At 33.3% G+C, this 20,570-nt stretch overlaps 4 protein-coding genes across 7 annotated transcripts in view; all 4 read left to right on the forward strand.

The window, feature by feature from the left end:
- Positions 1–832: 832 nt before the first annotated feature.
- LOC125844193 (glycosyltransferase BC10-like) overlaps positions 833–20,570 on the forward strand; it is a 33,135-nt gene continuing 13,397 nt past the window's right edge. The window contains exons 1-2 of one of the 3 annotated variants that reach the window (XM_049523459.1): positions 833–2,019; positions 3,162–3,923. In XM_049523459.1, coding sequence (XP_049379416.1) covers positions 931–2,001 — 1,071 coding nt within the window. In that variant the 5' untranslated portion in view covers positions 833–930 and the 3' untranslated portion in view covers positions 2,002–2,019; positions 3,162–3,923. Of the gene's footprint in view, positions 2,020–3,161; positions 3,924–20,570 lie in introns of those variants that run through there. The other 2 variants (XM_049523458.1, XM_049523460.1) reach the window with 2 other exon arrangements.
- On the forward strand, positions 8,922–12,006 carry LOC125844198 (RING-H2 finger protein ATL48-like). Its single transcript, XM_049523467.1, has 2 exons — positions 8,922–9,137; positions 11,524–12,006. The coding sequence occupies exons 1-2, from the start codon at positions 9,062–9,064 to the stop codon at positions 11,694–11,696; spliced, it is 249 nt and encodes an 82-aa protein (XP_049379424.1). The 5' UTR covers positions 8,922–9,061; the 3' UTR covers positions 11,697–12,006.
- On the forward strand, positions 12,662–16,707 carry LOC125844197 (ubiquitin-conjugating enzyme E2-23 kDa-like). Of its 2 annotated transcripts, none has more exons than XM_049523466.1 (7): positions 12,662–12,801; positions 14,015–14,085; positions 14,265–14,344; positions 15,279–15,393; positions 15,602–15,654; positions 16,096–16,224; positions 16,345–16,707. In XM_049523466.1, exons 2-7 carry the CDS (start codon positions 14,042–14,044, stop codon positions 16,479–16,481), a joined length of 558 nt encoding a protein of 185 aa, XP_049379423.1. In that variant the 5' UTR covers positions 12,662–12,801; positions 14,015–14,041; the 3' UTR covers positions 16,482–16,707. The 2 variants fall into 2 exon arrangements, with proteins under 2 accessions (XP_049379423.1, XP_049379422.1); XM_049523465.1 differs by lacking the exon at positions 12,662–12,801 and adding an exon at positions 12,912–12,996.
- LOC125844187 (probable leucine-rich repeat receptor-like protein kinase At1g68400) lies at positions 17,516–20,338 on the forward strand. The gene is made up of 2 exons (XM_049523451.1): positions 17,516–18,910; positions 19,652–20,338. The coding sequence occupies exons 1-2, from the start codon at positions 17,548–17,550 to the stop codon at positions 20,239–20,241; spliced, it is 1,953 nt and encodes a 650-aa protein (XP_049379408.1). The 5' UTR covers positions 17,516–17,547; the 3' UTR covers positions 20,242–20,338.

The raw sequence follows: 20,570 nt of genomic DNA on the forward strand, positions 1-20,570 counted from the left end.
TCTTACTAAATGCTTCATGAAAAACTTAAAGTCTTTTCATACTTTGGAAAACAATCTTCTATTTCTATTCAAAAAAAAAATTGGTTCTAAAAGCTTAAATTAATATCTCAACCTTCAAAACTAAACACTTTATAGAAAATAAACACTTTGTACTTCTTAGAAATATAGCTAATGATATAATCTATGTTGCTTGAACTTTTCAAAAATAGTATATGATACATGTTAAATTTTTCCAAAATAATATAGTTATATTTGAAATATTTGATACGTAATAAATTGATAATATTATTTGAAAAGTCTTAAAAATGCTATAAGCATATGAGAGATTCGAAATCAAATCTCATCGAGTCCTTTTACAATTGATTAAGTAGATAAAACATGTAGTATAATATCTCAAAAGGAATACTATGAGATCTCCCTACTTAATTATCGAGCATTTTAAGTCTGACAATGTATAATTTAAATTTCTTAACGATAATTCATTAGGGGATAAATCTGATACCAACAATTACAATAAATTCAGCTTTAACAACGTATGTTTAATTTTTTACCATTAAAAAATTTGTAATTATACTTTGAAATACGTCGATCGAGCTAATCTCACCAGACGTCTCGTCTCTTATGTCGACAATGTAATTTGTTTAGAGGATTCACATCTCTTATGTAATGTAGATATTACATATGAACTGATTTATCCAATGTTCACCCAAAGAATAACGACGATGAATTTTTCAAAGTTTTTATTTTTTTTTGAAAAAAATAAAAATAATATTATGGTGGTTACCCCACCCACCTTACACCAAACCACCTCTCTATTTTAGCCACTTTCACCATTTCTTCTCATCACCAAATCTCTCTTTCTTCACTCCTTTCACTTCCACTCTCTCTTCAATCTTCTCCATTAATGGTGATTTTGCTGTAACAAGAAATATGTTCAGATTATCTGTAGTTATCCCTTTTCTTACTCTCCTCATTTCTGTACTTATTCTCTGCTTATTAGGACCAAAAATCCTCTTACCTCGCCAAATCTCCATTTCTGTACCTGATGAACTCGACGATCTTTCCCTTTTTCACAAAGCAATTGCTGCTGAAACCACTTTTCCAAAACACCCATCACACAAAAAACTCCGTCTTGGATCCGCTACTGTTCGTCCACCCAAAATCGCATTTATGTTCTTAACAAATTCAGATTTACAGTTTTCCCCAATTTGGGAAAAGTTCTTCAATGGTACTAAACCTGTAGATCCACATCTATACAATATCTACATACACGCTGACCCATCTATCAAGATTTCACCATTAATGGGTGTTTTTAAAGATCGATTTATTCCGGCGAAGAGAACTCAACGTTCGTCGCCGACACTCATATCTGCTGCCCGGAGATTACTTGCTCATGCTTTACTTGACGACCCATCGAACTCGTATTTCGCTCTTATCTCACAACATTGTATACCTTTACACTCGTTTAATTACTTTTACAATTTTTTACTTGATACCCAGAAATTGTCGAGGAAAATGGAGTTTCCTAGTTATATTGAGATTCTTGATGAATCTGATTCGTTATTAGATAGGTATAATGCAAGAGGGGAGAATTTAATGGAACCTGAGGTGAAATTTGAGGAATTTAAAGTTGGGTCACAGTTTTTTGTGCTAACAAGAAAGCATTCTTTAATGGTGATTAAAGATAGGAAGTTATGGAGGAAATTTAGGAAAACATGTAGAAATGTTGAGTCTTGTTATCCAGAAGAGCATTATTTTCCTACTTTGTTATCAATGGAGGATCCTAATGGGTGTACTAAGTATACATTGACAAATGTGAATTGGACTGATACAGTTGATGGTCATCCACATACTTATCATCCTTCTGAAGTTTCTTCTCAGCTGATTTATGATCTTAGAGAGTCAAATTCTACATATTCATACATGTTTGCAAGGAAATTCTCACCTGATTGCTTGAACCCTTTGATGGAAATGGCAGATTCAGTCATCTTCAAGGACTAGTTCTTGCTTGAGGCAATGGTAAGTGATGATGCATACTTTCTTTTTTTCTCATTGAGTTATGTTGAATTGATTTGGCTGAGTTTACTTTGTAGAATTAGGGAGTTTAGTCAGTACTTGTGTAGGTGGGAGGTAGCGAGTACCTTGTGTAGGTGGGAGGTAGCAAGTATGTTGTGAGATTAACTGTGATTAAGATGATCCGAACACCATGATTATCGTAAAAAGTACTCCCTTTGATTCGATTGTTTGTGTACTCTCCTTTTTAGTCCGTTTCATAAAGTACTTGTCTTTCCTTTTTTGACACTTCTTTAGTTCTAACGCTCCATGCGACATGTTTAAGAACACATGATTAAAGGGCATTTCGGTACTTTCAACTTATTTTTAGTTTAGGACCCACAAGATTTGAAAGTCTTTTTGGAGTGAAGGGAATTAGGGCTTTTTGAAATGGATGGTTGTGATATAATATTCTAGAAGTGATGTTGGAATTGATAGGTTAACAATGCTTTTAATAGAACTTGACTATTTTGTTGGTGAATAGGTCTCTTCAATATGGCATATTTTTCTTTTGAGGAATTATTTCAATCTTAACTAGGTGGGATTTTCATTTGACAAAGTCTTAAACTTTTGCATATTCATGTGAAAATTGGAATTTTTTCTTCTTCAAGATACTTGTTGTGTTAGTAGTTTTGCCACTTACAAGTAGTAGTTGTGAAGGTTTTACAGATTCTTTGTATGATATTTTTTAAAAGAGTATGTAGCTATCCCTTGTGACACATCTAGCAAGAAATTTACAACTTTCACATGTGACACATTTTCTTTTTACATTTGCACACTTTTGATTTGTCAAACTCTTGAATATACTATAGTATGAAATCTTGAAAATGTTGCACCTTGTCTTGGTATGTCACACCTTATCTCTTATGCCACTTTGTCTTGAACTACAACCAAATGAAAGGACAAGAGAAAGAGCAATAATTGATCAATTGAGTACTCAATTATTTTAATCTTGATTTGAAGTTTGGACAAGTGTCTTAATCATCATTTAGAAAATTAGGAGGTTGGTTTGGTATATATGAAGCCTAATACACCCTTATGTGTCAAATGAAGCAATGAGATAGTGATATAAAACTGACCAATGTTTTGTTTTATCTTATATTTTATAGCAGGTGATGATGAAAGAGTGAAGACAAATCAAAGGCAAAAACTTTGATGATGTTGTGAGGACAAAAAAGATTGGTTGTTGTGTAGGAGTAACACTTGTGGGAATAAGGTTTTTTGAAGGGTTTGTTAAAAACAACAATGCCCTCAAACCAAGTAAATCCCAAAAGGGAAGTATCCAAACTCAAAGCTTGGATGAGCTTTCAAAGAAAGCAATGGAAAAGCTAGTTTTAGTAGTAGTAGTTGAGGTGGTAATTTGATGATGTAACATGTCTTAGTGGTAGCTTCTAGTATTCATTTGGTGTTTTTGTGTGTTGTTCTCTATGTTGCTCGGATTCTTCAAAAATATCGTCGTCTAATGTGTATTTGATCCTCTAAAAGCTATGCTCTTTTGGAAGATCTGATACGAATGCGACAACAATTTTGGAGGATCAGAGCAATATGGGTTTTTCTTGTACATATATGGCAAGTATATATGTGTTTTAGGTGAATTATTATGAGAGAGATTAGCCTTGAACAAAATCAAGAAAAGTGCTAAACTCATTGCCTTTTTTTCCACTACTTGTGGAAATGGATCATTGTATCAAAACATTTACTATCCAATGTAGTAAATGATTTTTAGAGAAATTTTCTTTGTGCCCTCTTGTTTGTTTACTCAAGTTCATAAAATTGGAACAATACTTTTTCTAGGTTGTATATATTAGAAATTTCTTTTGTCCTGTTTTAATTTATGTGATATTATTTGAATCGATATGATTTTTAAGAAAGAATGAAAGACTTTAGAACTTATGGTATAAATTTTAATTTTTCATGAATAATGACTTCTGTTGTACCAACGTTTACTTTCCTTAAAAAAATGACTCTTATCGTATCAAACATACTTTAACCATGCATAAATAGGGAACCTATGGAAAGTAGTAAGTACTTGAGAAAAATTAGAGGAAAAGGTATTAATAAGATGCTTTACCTCCCACTTGTTCTAAACTTTGGATCTTTCTATAAAAAAGTGTTAAAGAGTGATCAATTTGCTTTTTGGCTTCTGTCCAAGAAAAGAATCATAATCTTATTTCTACATTTTAAAATAATTTAATTACTTTTTAGTAATCTTTTTGCAAATTAAAAGATGATAATGGATAGTCAAGACAATACTTCTAAAAAAGAAAAGAAATATATTATTAAAACTTTTATTGTTGTAGAAGCACCTCAAAAAGTTGCAAATTGTCTTGGGTCCTACATTACCTTAGGATTCTTTATTGACAAAATCAAGGCAATCTATATGTAATGATAATAATAATAATATGATTTTTTGTTAATTTATTATCTATTAAAGTACATTATACATTAAATATGAGCCAACCATTATCACACCTCTTTTTTCTCTTTCATTATTAGTTATAGATGTTTTGGGGTCAAGTTTTGAGAATGACGTTATCCTGATAAAAAATATTTTATTCTCAATGTGATTTTAATATAAATTTAAATTAGTCGAATTTAAAACGCATACATGACAACGAATGAAAAACTAACAAAAAAGAGAGGAAGGAGCAAGTCTTACTTTTTTCGGTTCAATAAAGAAAGATGACTGACACTATCTTTTTTTAAAAAAATAAAAATTTCGAATTCAAATTATATTTTATCGAGAGGGTGTTACCCTTACAATAAGATTATCCAATACGAATCGTGATTAATCAAGTTTCAAGTGAATATCGAATACCGTGTAAAAGTATGTCTTTCAATTCTTAATTAAGAGAGATGATAGGTAGATTGAATTGGACTTCAAGTTCTTTGACAAATGGATTACAATTTCCCACCACAAAACTTCTTTAGTATCCCCACCCCCTGTCGGTGCATATAATTAATACTCCCTCCGTCCCTTTTTAGTTGTCCACTTTAGAAATGGCACACAGATTAAGGCAACAATGATTAGCACAGTGAAGTTACAATTTTACCCTTATGACAACTTTTCACTTCAAAATTACAACCACTTATTTGAATTCAAGTGAAATAAATTGGAGGGAAACAACATACACTTTTACAATTTTCAAGAAGTGTAAATAAGGGTATAATAGGAAAAAAATTGTTGTCCTTTCTTGATTTGTCAAAATGGACAACTAAATAGGGACAACCAAAAAAGGAAATATGGACAAGTAAATAGGGACGGAGGGAGTATATTATTATAAAAAAAATTGTTACTTTATTTGTTACGTATAATAATAATAAATTCATATTGAGGATAAAATATTAGAAGTTGCTTGAGATGATTGGTCATGTCTTGCGTCGATAAATAAATATATTGATTTGTTAGTGCGAAGCTTTGATGCGTAAAAATGACATAGTTATCTAAAGAGATCTGACATTTTTTTAAAAAAATTTAATACAATTTCAATTAAAAACAAAATTACAATATAACATAAAAAATCCATATATACGATGTTGTTGCAATCATTTTTAATATGAAGTTTCAAGTTTAACTCCTAAAAATGAAATTAACTTTAGTAGCAATCATTTTACCCTTAAAAGAAAGAACTTCCAGGCGTGAATTAAAGATTAATTGAGCTCAAAACAGAAATATTATGAATACCTTTGGTTATAGCTTAAAGGTTTGGATTTGAGTTTTGAAAATGGTGTCATCTTTGTAGTTATTAGAAACACTTTATTCCTAAAGTGAAACTTTCCCAATAAAAATTTAAATTAATCAAGCTACAAAGTAAATATCGAACTTGAAAAACAAAAATCATGCCACTTTTTATGTAGAAACAAGTTGCATCAATATATAGGATTAAAGAAATGATTTAACACATGCAAATAGTTTGTAATATTTCATTTCTTTTTCCAGTATGATTTTTTTAGTAACATAAAGTTTCCCTTTTAAAGAATTTTATACGATGCAAATTTGAATTAATCAAAAGCTATCAAAAAATAAATATCAATTTTAATAATATACTTTACTTCAATAATGTCCTGCCTATATTTGGACTCTCACCAACTACTGACCAATATGTTGGATTGATATTGACATGTGGGCAATCTTATCTATAATTTTATTTTATTTTTTAAGTAGTAGCAAAAAAAGAAAATATAATTATCATGAATATAGCCTAGTTATATGGTCCACATTGCATGCACAAACTCTTTTTTTTTTAATTATCAACAATTAGTTTATTTAATTTAATTAGTGTAGGTCTTTTGCTATATTCGAGTCGTGAGTTTATCAAAAATAATAATATTTTTTTATAATAAGATTATGTATACTATATGTCATTTTTATTTGACTTTATTTATAGGACTATACTGAACATTTGTTGGTGTTATGGTTGGTGTAGGATCTTTGTACCCGCCCTCAACAATTACTATTAATTTGTTTATTATTTGATTTAACTAGTTTCCTTTACTTATACATGTTCTAAACAATTGTTAATTTATTAAGTATTTAATTAGCTAGTTTAGGTTCAAATAAACAACAAAATGAGTGAGAATAGCAAGATAGAAGATAATAGATGAATTATAAATCAAATATTGAATTATTATTATGGTTTTGGTTCAGCTAACATTAACAACTGATTAACCTACTAAATATAATAAGTAATAGCTAATCTAGTTTGAAAATATTGTATTTGGAGCTTTTGAAAGATTTTATCAATTTGAATTTGAAAAATTTCCCAAAAATAATAATAATTAAGAACTACTTTTTTTCTTAAAAAAAGAAGCCAATTAGACATTTTTGTTTTCAAATATGAGCTGAGTTTTTTTTTTATCGAAAGTAACTTCTCTACCTCCACGAGGTAAATGTAAGATCTGTGTATATATCCTAATTCATAATTATATGATGATGTATCTAATGATTTTGCTTGTAGTGGAGTCTAAATGGGTTCTCATGGAGAGCTTGGGCTAAACCAAGTTTGGGCCTTGGGCCTTGTGGTTACTTTTCATTACTCTCCTTAAACATACAAGTTTTTTTTTTTTTTGTATAAATTATAGGAACCACATATTATAAGTACTAAATAACATTATATCCCTTCTAGTTTTCTATTTACCAAATCCCTTAAAAATGATATTTGCGGGATACATAGTGTTGTGCATGGGATACAATAGGTTTGATACATTCCACATAGCGAGATACATAGCGTTGTGCACGGGATACATAGCATTGTGCACGAGATACATAGCGTTTGATACATTCCACATAGCGGGATACATAGCATTGTGCACGAGATACATGCGGGATACATAGGTAAATAAGGGATTTTTGAAATAAGTAGGGATAAATGGATATTAAGGTAAGTAAAGGAGTGTTGTTAAGTAATTTGTCCTTTTTTTTTTTAAGACGGAATGAGCAGGGAGATATTATATTTAGTTTTGGTTATAAGTTGTTTTTTATTAATTTATTTNCAAATAAACAACAAAATGAGTGAGAATGGCAAGATAGAAGATAATAGATAAATTACAAATCAATTATCGAATTATTATTATGATTTTGGTTCAGCTAACGTTAACAACTGCTTAACCTACTAAATATAATAGTAATAACTAATCTAGTTTGAAAAATTATATTGTATTTGGACCTTTTGACAGATTTAACAATTTAAGTTTGAAAAATTCCCCAAAATAATAATAATTAAGAATTACTTTTTTTTTTCTTTTAAAAAAGAAGAAACCAATTAGACATTTTGTTTTAAAATGACAACCGATTTTTTAAAAGTAAATTCTCTACCTTTACAAGTAACGGGTAAGATCTGTGTATATATGTGATACATACAATTTTTTTGCTTGTAGTGGAGTCTAAATGGGCTCTCATGGAGAGTTTGGGCTAAACCAAGTTTGGGCCTTGGGCCTTGTGGTTACTTTTCCTAACCAAGAAATCTTTTCATTACTCTCCTTAAATATATTAGTACTTTTTTTTTAAATGTGGAATGAGCAGGGAGATCTTGTATTTAGATTTTATAAGTTGTTTTTTATTAATTTATTTATTAAATTATAAGGTATTGATATTAATCTAATGCTATGTATTGAGAATTAGAAAGTCCTATTAGAATTTGTAATATTCACTCTTAAATACGTTATTTATGTTTTCTTTCTCTATTTTGAACTAATTTGGTATAGTTAAGCAAACATAAAAGAAGTCGATAAAATAAACTATCTAAATCAACAACAACACAGTTAGTGTAATTTCGTAAGTGTAGTCTAAGGAGGGTGAAGCATATGCAACCTTACCTCAAAAGTAAAAAAGTGGAAAGAACTAAAATTTAATCGATGCTTTAAAGTTATTTAACTTATAGCCACTCTTAATCCAAAATTTAAATTTAAACAATATAATAGATAAATTGTGAAGCTTTCCAATATGAAATTAGTAGAATTCAGTGTTCAAATTATTCGAGAAAAGTTTAAATTTATCCTATCTGACTTCTAATATAATTTTAAAATTTTCCTCAAATTAGAAGCTCATTAAGGATCATTAAAACATTTTTACCCCTAATGATGTATAAAATTAGACCAAAGACGGAAAATAAAAAGTAATATTTAAAAACACTTTCGAATTATTAATATTTCATGTATTTCATATCTGAACTATTAACTGTTTTCTTTTCAACTTGATTATTGTCATCTCAATATTTGAACACGTCTAATTGAATAGATAATAATAATAGTTCAAATTTAAAAAATTAATAGTTGACAATTGACACAATAAACTTGTGTTTGATCGGAAAAGAAAACGACTGATAAATAAAGTAAAATTCTATAAGTTAAAATGTATTTTTACCATTAACTCAATAAATCGACTCCTTTTCGAAAGGAGGGGAAGAGAGCGGCACACGTAGTTACGCTTCAGACCTCAAAATTTCGACTGAAAAAAAAAACAGTTACACAGAGAGAAGAGAAGAAGAACGAAAACAAAAACGAGAAAATTATGGGATCGGCTGATTCAGAATTGGATTCAATTTTTCAGGATAACAAGCGTCATCGTAATCGTCTTGTTCCGATCGGTACATTTTCGAAAAACCCTAATTTTTTTATATTTTTTGCAGTATTGGATCGTCTGAAATAGTTAAATTTTGTATTTCATTGTGATGTTGTCTGTATAAGTATCCAATTGTTACTCAATTTGTAAGGTTTTAGATTTCTGAGATTTTTCCTTGGTGAATTTGATTCATATGTGCGGATTGACCTTTGCTTTTGATTTGTCTTCAAATATATATAAATTTTTTAAGTTCACATCGAGCTAAAACAATAATGATTATGTATCAAACTCAAACAAGAGGTTGGTGTTGATTGTATGAATCCTTGTTGTTTATTTAAGCTTATTTCACATTATCATCATACTAGTGAAAAATAATTGGAGCTTGATTTAGTAGTCATGTAGCATGAATCAAATTCAAGTCTAAATCTCAATATGTGCTTGAAGCTACTCTCATGAGGTTTTAGGTTCAAATTCCAACATGATAAAAACACTAGGTGACTTCTTCCTATCTATTAGAGGTGGCTCACCTGGTATTCGTTGCTGGTGGGAGGTGACAAGTATCCTATGGAACTAATCGAGGTGTGCGCCAACTGGCAAGGACACCATGGTTATAAAAAGATGGGGGCTAAGTTCATTAATATGTAAACTTGCATCTTTGTGTTGGAGCTTGAACTCTTGCATTTTACATGATAGTATTTTCATTTTATGAGAATTCGTTTTGCTCCTTTCACTTTGCTCAATCACACACTACACATATTGTAATTTTGCCTTTGGTTTCGATGGGAAAAGGTAATTCCACATGATGGTCTTATCAATTCTGGAAAGCAATCAAATGTCATTATTATGTTCTGATTTCATATATTTAATACGACTAGAATTTAGTAATTTAATCACATCTAGTCACACTCCTCTAGAGTTTGAAGCTGCGTAGGATCTATTTTTACCGTTATGGGATAAACTAATCGCACTCCAAAATGAGATTACTCTCACTACTGTGTTGAATAATTACCAGGGATTGCCTCTAGTACTTGCTGAATATATGCCACTGCTTTTTGGCTAAAATTCTCCTTCTTTCAAATAGAAAAGTTGTACCAAATATTATGCTTCCTTTGTATTTCCCAGCTGTTGAATGGCACACTGTAAATGAAATGAATTTTTTAGTCATGTCCCAAATGATCCTTAGGAGGATATTAAGACATTTTCTGTTCCTGAAGTATTAGTACCTAATTTGTCGAAATATAGGAGGTTCTCTGGCTTGTATTCCCTCAGTGACCTTTCTCAATGTTTTCTTTAGGGGTAGTCCCATAATGATAGGGATGAAGTACGAACCGAGCTCTAATACCCATAGGTTATAACATTATCGAAGTTTGAAAGTACCCTTACTATTTTGGTGCTGATTATTACTACTCCTGGGTTAGTTTCTGCCTCGTTTAAGCTATGAGGTAATCCATCTTGCTGCAAAAGAGCACTTCAGACTCTGAGCTACTTTCTGCCTCTCTTAAGCGACACGATAATGTTTCTGTCCACAACACGCTGGCGCCCTTTTTGAAACAATGGGCTATTGAAACTCAGCTTCACATGATGCAGGTGGCTCGGCCGCTACGATGTGGTAAGCCCGCAGTCTCACCTGCAAGAACAGCCCAACACAATGCGGTAGCGTGGCTCTACCACAATGCATTAAGCTTACAATTGAACCAGCAACTCTTTTTCTAGTTTTCTCTTTCATTTGCTCCCCACCTTGCTAAATTTGCTTTCAATTTTCAAGTTTTACCCTTTAGGCAGGTTTTGAACATTATATAGGACTTGTTCAAGGTACAGGATGTTGCAGATTACTCTACGCATGTATGTCAATGATGGTAATTCAGCCTCGTTAATTGGATCAATAGCTGTTATTAACTCAAGCTATATAATATAACTTTATAGGTTGGGGTTGAGCTTAAATGTGATAACCAACTTCTCCTATTTCCGGAAAAAGCAATAATGAACTTTGCAAATTCATGTCTTATTAACTATATATCCCAACCATCGAGAGTAAATCTTCCTGGTCCATGTTGAAAGAAACAAAAGCTGAGAAGACATTGAACCTATGGAACACCCCAATGCTCTCATATGGTGTGAAACTGATTTTTGATGCCTGCTTTACTGCTAGTGAGCAGGGAAGTAATCTTTATGGTCTTGTATGGAGTGGTAGTATATGTTTCTGCTTATAAGTCGAGGTCATTTGGTCTTCTGTTATGAATTCTCGAGAAGTGATGCATTTTCTGCTGCCTTACTTTCCTGTGAGATATCGTTCATGTTAATCTTCCCAATCCTTGTTGATCGTCCATTGCTTCAGTGTTTTTGGCTAGATTGTGGCTGAGCACTCCTAACTTGTATTCTCATTGTTTAATTTATGACTTTGTCGATTTCAGGTGCATTTCTCACTGCAGGAGTGCTGACTGCCGGACTCATTAGTTTCAAGCGGGGAAATTCTCAATTAGGTCAGCAACTAATGAGAGCTAGAGTTCTTGTTCAAGGTGGTACAGTCGCATTGATGGTTGGGTCAGCATATTACTATGGAGATAATTTCAAGCGCGCTGGATGACTGACTGCCAAACGACTTCCTCATTCGTCTGTCATGAGTTGATTTCTGCAGGGAAAAATGATTCCATATCTTGCTAGGATGCAGTTTCTTTGCATGGCTGTCATTGCCACTCCAACCACTTCCCCATCACATAGGAGAGAAAAATAGAGGAAAAGTAATAACAGAGTGAAAATAATGCTAATGTTTATGTATTTTTTAATTAATGGGGTGGACGTGACTTTCTTGCTTTGTATCTGTTATGTGGTTTTAATCTTTATGTTAGTTGAAATTGATTAATCTGTGTGTGGCTTCTGAGAGTCAAATTCAAAAAGAAGAAAATAACTGTTATTCGAAAAATATATCGAAAAAGGAGATATTGAGTTTGAACTTCATATATCTTTCAAATTTCAGCGATTTTTCACATCTACATTTAGACTATAGTACAGTAGGTTACTTGATTTTAGGTAGGAGTATTTCTATTCGAATGATATTTCACATCTTATTTTTAGTTACATCTTAAATACTGGCTAAATATTACTCCCTCCGGTCCGGTCCAATTTATATGTACTTAAAATTTCTTGAGATTCAAATTATACAAAACTTTAATCAATATTTTAAAATAACATTTATCCATCATATTAACATGAGAAAGAACCACAATTTGTAATACTTTTCATTCTACTATTAAATATTTAACTTTAAATCTTAAAATATTAAATTAATCTACAAAAACGTCACTTAAAAATTGACTATTTCAACTATTTTTTATGTTCTTTTATCTCAAAAGCTCCCACTCGAGATCAGTAATGATAAAAATTGACAATTGACCATTTAAAACTCCAACTCGAGATCGGTGATGGTAAAAATTGACCATTTAAACTAATTTTATGTTCTTTTGTCCCATAAGCTCGAACTCGAAATCCGTGGTGGGTTGGAAGTAATATAGATTTGAGGTTGCGGAGAGGAGCTAAATACGGGTAATTATAGTGACATGGTGGGTAGTGGGTTACCTTTTTGTTGAGCTACAGCCATGGATGCAATTTTGAAGAAGAAGCCAAAGTGCGAAGGGTAAGGAGGAATTGTAAAAATTTCTCAACAATTTTCAGAAGAAAAAAAGAAAAGAAAGGTAACGCACAATAATCAAAGCCACGTAGGTGTTAGTATCATTCTTTTGTATACATTGCACGTGCCTTTTTTCAACTCTGTAACTCTGCCTAATGCCCAACATGTCGACACCTTTCCCTTTTATATATACTGTGTACCTTTTATTTCTCCATTTTTTTCTTTTATTTCCCCATTCAGATCTTGCATAATTCTCCTGGTTAGTCTAGTTTCAATTTTATCTTGATTTTGATGTGTGTAGATTTGTTTCTTGTTGTATATTTTTGAAGAAATGAAATTGATTTGATTTGATTGTGGAGGGGTGTACTTTTTATTTGATGGGTTTGTTTTTTTTGGCTAAAGTTTTGATCTTTTTCAATTTGGTTTCATCTAATCCAATTTGATTGTGCATTGCCAAGACTAGAGTACATCTTTGAATGTTGTGATTCTTTTAGTTTTAATCAATTGTTATGTGTAGTGGTTCTTGGAATGGATTTGTGTATTTTGAGGGAGTCAAGTTTGTGAGTTTCTTTTTTTTTATAAGCTTGTGTTCGCCTTGACTAATTCCACGGGTACTTGTTGTCGCCCTCCATCACAGAAACTCTGTCTACGTAGGCTTGGACAAATGGGAATAAATCACTTAGTGTTTATGAAGTGGTGGTTAGATTATCTATGGGGTGGAGTGTTGGTCGATCAAGAATTTGCACGTCTTGAAAATGAGCGTAGTGGAGAATGAGGATGTTGAGATGGATGTGTGAGCATATTAGGAGAGATAGAATCAACAAAGAAGCTATTCAGGACTAGGTGGGATCAGTGACCTACAGGTGTAAGATGAGGGAAGTGAGATTGAGATAGTTTGGGCATCTGAAGAGAAGATGCACATTTGCCCCAATGATGAGGTGTTCTGGTTGACTATTTGGGTATAAGGAGAGGTAGAGGTAGAACCGCAGAAATCTTGGGGAAAGGTGAGTAGACATGACATACCACACCTTCAGTTCATAGATAGGAAGATATGGAGGTCGAGGATTAGGGTAGAAGGTTAGTAGGTAGTCGAGCATTGTCTAGTTCCCTTATTTGCTGCAGTTACTGTATTATCCGTCGTTATTGTAACCATTTTCTTCTTATGCTCTTTCAAAAACAGCCGTGTAATTGCTGATCTCATTGTTTGGTTTCTGTTTTTACATCTTCTTTACTGAACTTACAATCTTATATGTTGAATCCTTGTCTTCATTCCGCAGATTCTGAGGATCAATAGTTAGTTGAAAATGTCTTCTCCAAGCAAACGAAGAGATATGGATGTTATGAAATTGTAAGAACGTCCGAGATAAGATTTTCTTGCTGTCATGGATATATTTTTGTAGATTATAAACAGTTTAGCTGTTTCTTCATCGTATCTGATCAACCGGCATTTTTTAGTACATATGAAAGTTCATATGGCAGCTTTTGATTACCAACATGAGGTTTCTTTATGTCATTTTCATTTCACAGGATGATGAGTGATTACACCGTGGAGACAATTAATGATGGAATCACGGAGTTCAACGTGGAATTTCATGGCCCAAAAGAAAGTAATGTCATGAAGATACTTGTTTCACTTTGTCTTTTATTGATTTCGTGGCTTTGCTGAAGGATCATCTTCCCCTAGATTGGCTTTCTCCTTCTTAAAGTTAGTTTTTGAAGAGAGGGCAGCAATTTTAATTGGATTAGTTTTTATATACGGTGATACAGCAATTTTAATTGGATTAGTTTTTATATATGGTGATACAGCAATTTAAATTGTTTCAATTATGTATCTTAGTTATCTCAAAATGTCTGTTCTAACACTCATCATTCTACATTTTAGCATAAGAATAACCAATCAAAACCTTCATGCTCTCAGTCTTGGAAGTAGCTTTTCCACCAGAATCTTGTGCTTGTTGCTTTTCCCACAGAGCAGCACATTGCATATTATATGATATTGCTATTGGAGGTGCTAATTGCTTAGATAACTATGTTTCTGAGACTCAGGTGTTTATCTAGACGTCGGATGCTTCATCACATAAATTTTAGCATTCAACCCCCGAGTGCGGATACAGCCAATAAATGTATATTACGACATATAGAAGTACATATTTTGATTAATAAAAAATGTTGGCTTACAACTAATGAAATTTAATTCCTATAAGCACCTAATATTTATTCATAAGCCTGGTGTTCTAGCAAAACATTCTCATACTTTCTTTAACTATATATATATATATATATATATATATATGATATAAACCAATAATCAACCCAAAATCCTAATCAGTCTATACTTCTTAGTCATAGATGTAGTTAAAGCAGTCAAGACGTTGACCAAATTTAGTGTGGATCTCACACCCAAATCGTGTCCTTCCGACACGGGTGCGATAGGTATTTTGATGGGTCAGAGCAACATAGGATAATGCAGACTGATACATTTAATTGGTCGTAAATATGCTTTTTTTCCCTGTACTTTGCTAACTATCTAAATTGTTGCAGGCCTTTATGAAGGTGGAGTCTGGAAAATAAGGGTCGAGTTGCCAGATGCCTATCCTTACAAGTCTCCTTCCATTGGGTTTCTCAACAAAATATTCCACCCCAATGTTGATGAGCTGTAAGCTATATATACATTCTTTCTGTATTTTAAGCAACTACCTTTTTTTCTCTGTTAGTCTCATGTAGGAAGTTGCGGTAGATAGTTTGTATGTATGGTAGGCGCAGTTCGTCTTTTAATCTCTTTGTGGAACCTCTGTAACACAAGTCTATGTAGTTTTGCAAAATGTTAATGCACTATTGCTCACGAGATTCATCTGTTATTGCAGGTCTGGCTCTGTATGTTTGGATGTCATCAATCAGTCATGGAGCCCTATGTTTGGTAATGCGTACTGCTAAGTGAACAAAGCATTAAGATTCTTAGGGTGAAAAATGCTTAACGGCATGAGCTCTTACTTCTGCGTAGTTTGTTTCACACGTATGCATTTCACTTTACCATATGACTGAAGTGTTTCTGCTCGAGGTTCTTTAAGCATAGGCTGTAGATATGAACTAATCGAAGACAAAAAAAATTGTGCGGCGACACCCTGTAGGCTAAACTTTATATAATAGAAGCTCAACTCTTGTTCCACCGTTCAGAATATGTTACAAAATACCTTTGAAATGAAAATTACTAGACGTGTCATTCTTGGTTTTATTTAAGGTAAGTGACATATAATTTAGTTTTGTCTTGTACTCCATATATCTTCATGTTGATAACATCATAAAACATTTATAAACTGTGAGCTCCACGATATCTGACCAAGCATATGCTGGTGTGCAGATCTCTTAAACGTATTTGAGGTTTTCCTGCCACAGCTTTTGCTATATCCGAATCCTTCAGATCCATTAAATGGTGATGCAGCCTCACTGATGATGAAAGACAAGAATCAATATGAGCAAAAAGTGAAAGGTGATTATTTGACAACCATGGCTGACGTGCATGTTACGAAGATATTATATGTTGCAATTCTTCTTTTATCTGAGAATGTGAAACCAGTGACAGTATCTTACTTGTTGTTTCATGATGCAGAGTATTGTGAACGGTACGCAAAGAAGGAGAATGTCGTTGGCACACCAAAAGATGAGAGTGATGATGAGATTAGTGAAGAGGAGTTCAGTGGACAGAGTGACAGCGATGACGAAGTTGTTGGACATGCTGATCCTTGAGTGAATAGACTAGGATCCTAAATGGAGATCATGTTTTTAGTTCATTTTTCTCCTTACATGTAATATTCGATTCGTCGTCGCATGTAAATCTAGGTGCCAAAGGTAGTTTAGGGACAATATACATAACCTGCAGATGTGTAATGAATTTCAGTCTGTAGAAACTCTCCACCTTATGGTCAATGTAACTTACTAATATATGTGTTAGAATTCAGGTTCTTGTTTTAAACTTGTCTTCGAACCTGATGTGTTTGTTATCTTTAAGGTTCTTAGCGTTGAATTCATTTCGCTTTTGAAATTATGAGTTCAGAATTCAATATTGATTGAATTCATATATTATTTTATGTTTAACTTGTCCTTGTTAATTATTTCATGAAAGGGATGTCTACAAGGTGCTTTATTTCTTAAGTTGTTGGTTACTAATTTAGAAGTTGAGCCAGCAAAAGTGACATAATTAATTACCTGTACAATCAGTGACAGATTTAAAGTAGATAGTGACAGATTATTTAGACTATTATTCCATCGTTTCAAAATAAGTAATTTTGTCTGTTTTACCAACTATATCACTATACTTCACATTCTTAATAGTGTTACCATATTATTTCTTAAGAGATGAGATTTTGCCTAAGGTGATGCTTATTTTGAGACGGAGGCAGTAATAGATATAACTGAGGGTAAAAAAGTTTATACTATCAATATTGCAAGTCTAATATTTTGGGTTACTAATCCCACATCTTCTAAATAGTCATAAACTTTAACACGATATTAGAGCAGACAGATGTCATGAGTTCATGTCACGGTTGCCACCTATTCTGAAATAAAATATGTGATCTGTGTTTGATAGATGGTCTGAAAGAGCAAAAAAAAGACAGTAGAGGATGAAGTTAAATAAAAAATCAGCAGCCGGCCTGTTTTGGATTTTAGTTGTTGTGTTTTCCGCCAAATGGCGCCAAATTAGTCGATTATCGACTATTCAAACATTGGGAATATCAATAATCATGACTGAATGATTCATCATATCTTTATTATCATCCTATTTTTGCAGCACATTTGCTAGTATCATGCAAAAATGAACAGAGTTTTTACTTTTGCTTTGCTCTTCATTTCATTCTTTTTCATCTTTGACACAACTGTATGTGATGAAACAGTGACTAGAGATGCACTGCTCAAGTTTCTTGCAGAGGTTTCTAACAATAATAGTACAATTCTTGGTACTAATTCGGGCTGGAACTCGACATCTGATCCTTGCAAGGACAAGTGGCTTGGTGTTACATGTAACGCGAAGACTCTCTCCGTGGAGAAAATCATTCTTGATGGTTATGATTTTTCGTCTGGAACGTTTGATGTTACCACGATTTGTAATGTGGAGCCTATCGCGCACACCCTTTTCTTCCTGAGTCTGAAAAATGGCCTACTTCAGGGGAAAAACTTTGACAGTATAGATAAATGTAAGCATCTAAGACATCTTGTTCTTGGTGGAAACCGGTTCTCAGGTAGCATTCCACAATCATTTTCAAGATTGAATAACTTGAAAAGGCTTGACATATCCAACAATAGATTATCAGGTGTTCTCCCTGATTTATCTAGGATTTCGGGCTTGATTGAATTCGAGGCTCAGAATAACCAGCTATCAGGAGAGATACCTGAATTTGATTTCTCAAACTTTGTTGCATTTAATGTCTCTTTCAACAATTTCAGTGGATCGATTCCGCCTGAGGGTGATAGTTTCCCTGTTAGTAGATACTTGGAAAATCCTCTGTTGTGTGGCTCCCCGTTGGCTGGAAAATGCTCATCACTGTCCGAAGATTCAGAATCAGCTGATCATGACAAGCCAAAGAGCAGCTTGTCAAGAGATGAAATTCTCATGTTTTCAGGTTATTTCCTCATAGGCCTGGCTCTGGTTCTTCTTATCCTACTATGCGTCTATAGAAAACGGAAGCAGAAGCAGCAGAAGAAGAAAGAATCAAGAATCGAGCTGACGAAAAAGGTTGCTACAGTTGATCATGACAGTACTACTACATCAATGGATCAATCAAAGAAAGGCGCGAGCAATTCAGATATCTCATCAGCTGTCATTTCTTCCGATGACAGCAACACCGCGGTTTCACAGTCACTCGTGGTTCTTACGAGTCCTGAGGCGAATAACGGATTGAGATTTGAGGATTTGCTTAAGGCTCCAGCAGAGTTGCTTGGAAGAGGGAAACATGGTAGTATGTACAAAGTGATGTGTGACAATCCCAAAATGACAATGGCTGTCAAGAGGATAAAAGATTGGTCAATAACTGGTAGTGAATTCAAGAAGAGAATGCAGAAACTAGACAAAATCAGGCATCCAAATGTGTTGCCTGCTGTTGCCTTTTATTCTTCTAGACAAGAGAAGCTTTTGGTCTATGAGTACCAAGACAATGGCAGTCTTCTCCTACTTCTACAAGGTAATTCACTCTACTAGTCTATTCTTCTGTGTATTGAATTGTGCGACCATTTCATCTAGGCATATAAACAGACACTCGAACTTGGCCTCAGCTGGCAAGTAAGCACTCAACTTTGAGAGAGTGCACATCTAGACCCCTCAAATTGGTCTCAACTGGCAACTAAACACTCAAACTCGTCCCCATTGTGTCTAATGGACACCTGAAGCTAATGTAACACATAAATCTTGGAGTTTTCTAGATGATCATTTTGTAAGTTGGAGTGTTCAACTGATACAATGGAGACGAGTTGAGGTGTCTAGATGTGCATACTCAAAATTGGAGTGTTTACTTGCAAGATGAGGCCAAAATTTGAGTGTCTGTTGATGTTTTATCAATTATGACTTTCATTTAAGAACGTAAGTTGCATGAAGGTCTGATTCTTTTTCATCAGCTAAGCATGTGAACATTCTTATTCATAATAGGTGAATAAAGGTTAGATATCAATATGTTCTATTACCATATGAAATTGTGAGACGTGCTCATCTAAAGACTTAAAACTGTTAAAAAGCGCGAACTTTTGCTTACTTAACTATGTTAGATAAATGAGTAGTATTAAGGCTTTTAGGCATGTGAAATACTTTATTTAAGGTACTTATTGTCCCCTCATGATTTAAACATGTCAAAATTCTCTTTTAGAACTTCAGTTAGAAACCTCTGTTTGCCTTATTATCTTCAACACTTGTGCATGAATCTGCTTTTCAGGAATCCAGACAGGCCAAAGATTTCATTGGAGTAGTAGACTTTCTATAGCAGCAGGTATCGCCGATGCTTTAGCTTTCATGCATCAGGAGCTTCAACATGACAGAATTGCACATGGAAACTTGAAATCATCAAACATTTTCTTGACCAACAACATGGAGCCAATGATCGGCGAATATGGCCTTATGAGCATTGCAGAAATCAATACTACTACAGCAAGCAATTCCCATAATGTCTTCCCTATAACTGATGAAAATGTAGGAGCAATCTTTAAAGAAGATGTTTATGCATTTGGTGTCATTCTTTTGGAGTTGCTAACAGGGAAAGTGCAAAACAATGGAATTGAACTTGCAAGTTGGGTTGTTTCTGTGCTAAGAGAAGAATGGACAGTTGAAGTGTTTGACAGAACTTTGATACAAGAAGGTGCTAGTGAAGAAAGGATGGTTAATTTGTTACAAGTTGCTGTTAAATGTGTGAACCAGTCTCATGAGGCTAGGCCTAGTATAAACCAAGTTGCTCTCATGGTTACTACTATACGAGACGAGGATGACAGGTCCATCGATGTTTCTGCAAGTACTAGTACTATCATCTGATCAGAACTCAATGTTTCAAACTGTTCATCATTTTTCTCTTCAAGAATCTAGTTAACTATTCTTTAAGATTGAATTTTTGGACAAAGGATGTACTTATTGTTTATCATAAGCTCATGAATTACTTTACATTCAACATGTTTAGTAGGAGTTGATTTTCTCCTACTTGTAGCAATCAATGTCTTTGCTTATCTTGATTCAAGTCTATGACATAGATAAGATAAACAAATGATCACATTTGCCAGAAAATGCAAGCAGCATGGTCGTTTAAGATGGTTTGTCTCAAGAAACCTATAATTTCTTGGGATCAATGCAATTTTATCTGTGGACAG

This window comes from Solanum stenotomum, chromosome 11 (assembly GCF_019186545.1).
Source record: "Solanum stenotomum isolate F172 chromosome 11, ASM1918654v1, whole genome shotgun sequence".
NCBI classification, from domain to species: Eukaryota; Viridiplantae; Streptophyta; class Magnoliopsida; order Solanales; family Solanaceae; genus Solanum; species Solanum stenotomum.

What these genes read in the sequence shown, in the direction of transcription:
- LOC125844198 (XM_049523467.1), top strand. Translation starts at nt 9,062, where the DNA reads ATGGGATCGGCTGATTCAGAATTGGATTCAATTTTTCAGGATAACAAG. An exon ending in TAATCGTCTTGTTCCGATCG is followed by an intron (nt 9,138 to 11,523) that starts GTACATTTTCGA and finishes TGTCGATTTCAG; the next exon opens with GTGCATTTCTCACTGCAGGA.
- LOC125844197 (XM_049523466.1), top strand. Translation starts at nt 14,042, where the DNA reads ATGTCTTCTCCAAGCAAACGAAGAGATATGGATGTTATGAAATT. An exon ending in GATATGGATGTTATGAAATT is followed by an intron (nt 14,086 to 14,264) that starts GTAAGAACGTCC and finishes TTCATTTCACAG; the next exon opens with GATGATGAGTGATTACACCG. An exon ending in ATATGAGCAAAAAGTGAAAG is followed by an intron (nt 16,225 to 16,344) that starts GTGATTATTTGA and finishes TTCATGATGCAG; the next exon opens with AGTATTGTGAACGGTACGCA.
- LOC125844187 (XM_049523451.1), top strand. Translation starts at nt 17,548, where the DNA reads ATGAACAGAGTTTTTACTTTTGCTTTGCTCTTCATTTCATTCTTTTTC. An exon ending in TCTTCTCCTACTTCTACAAG is followed by an intron (nt 18,911 to 19,651) that starts GTAATTCACTCT and finishes TCTGCTTTTCAG; the next exon opens with GAATCCAGACAGGCCAAAGA.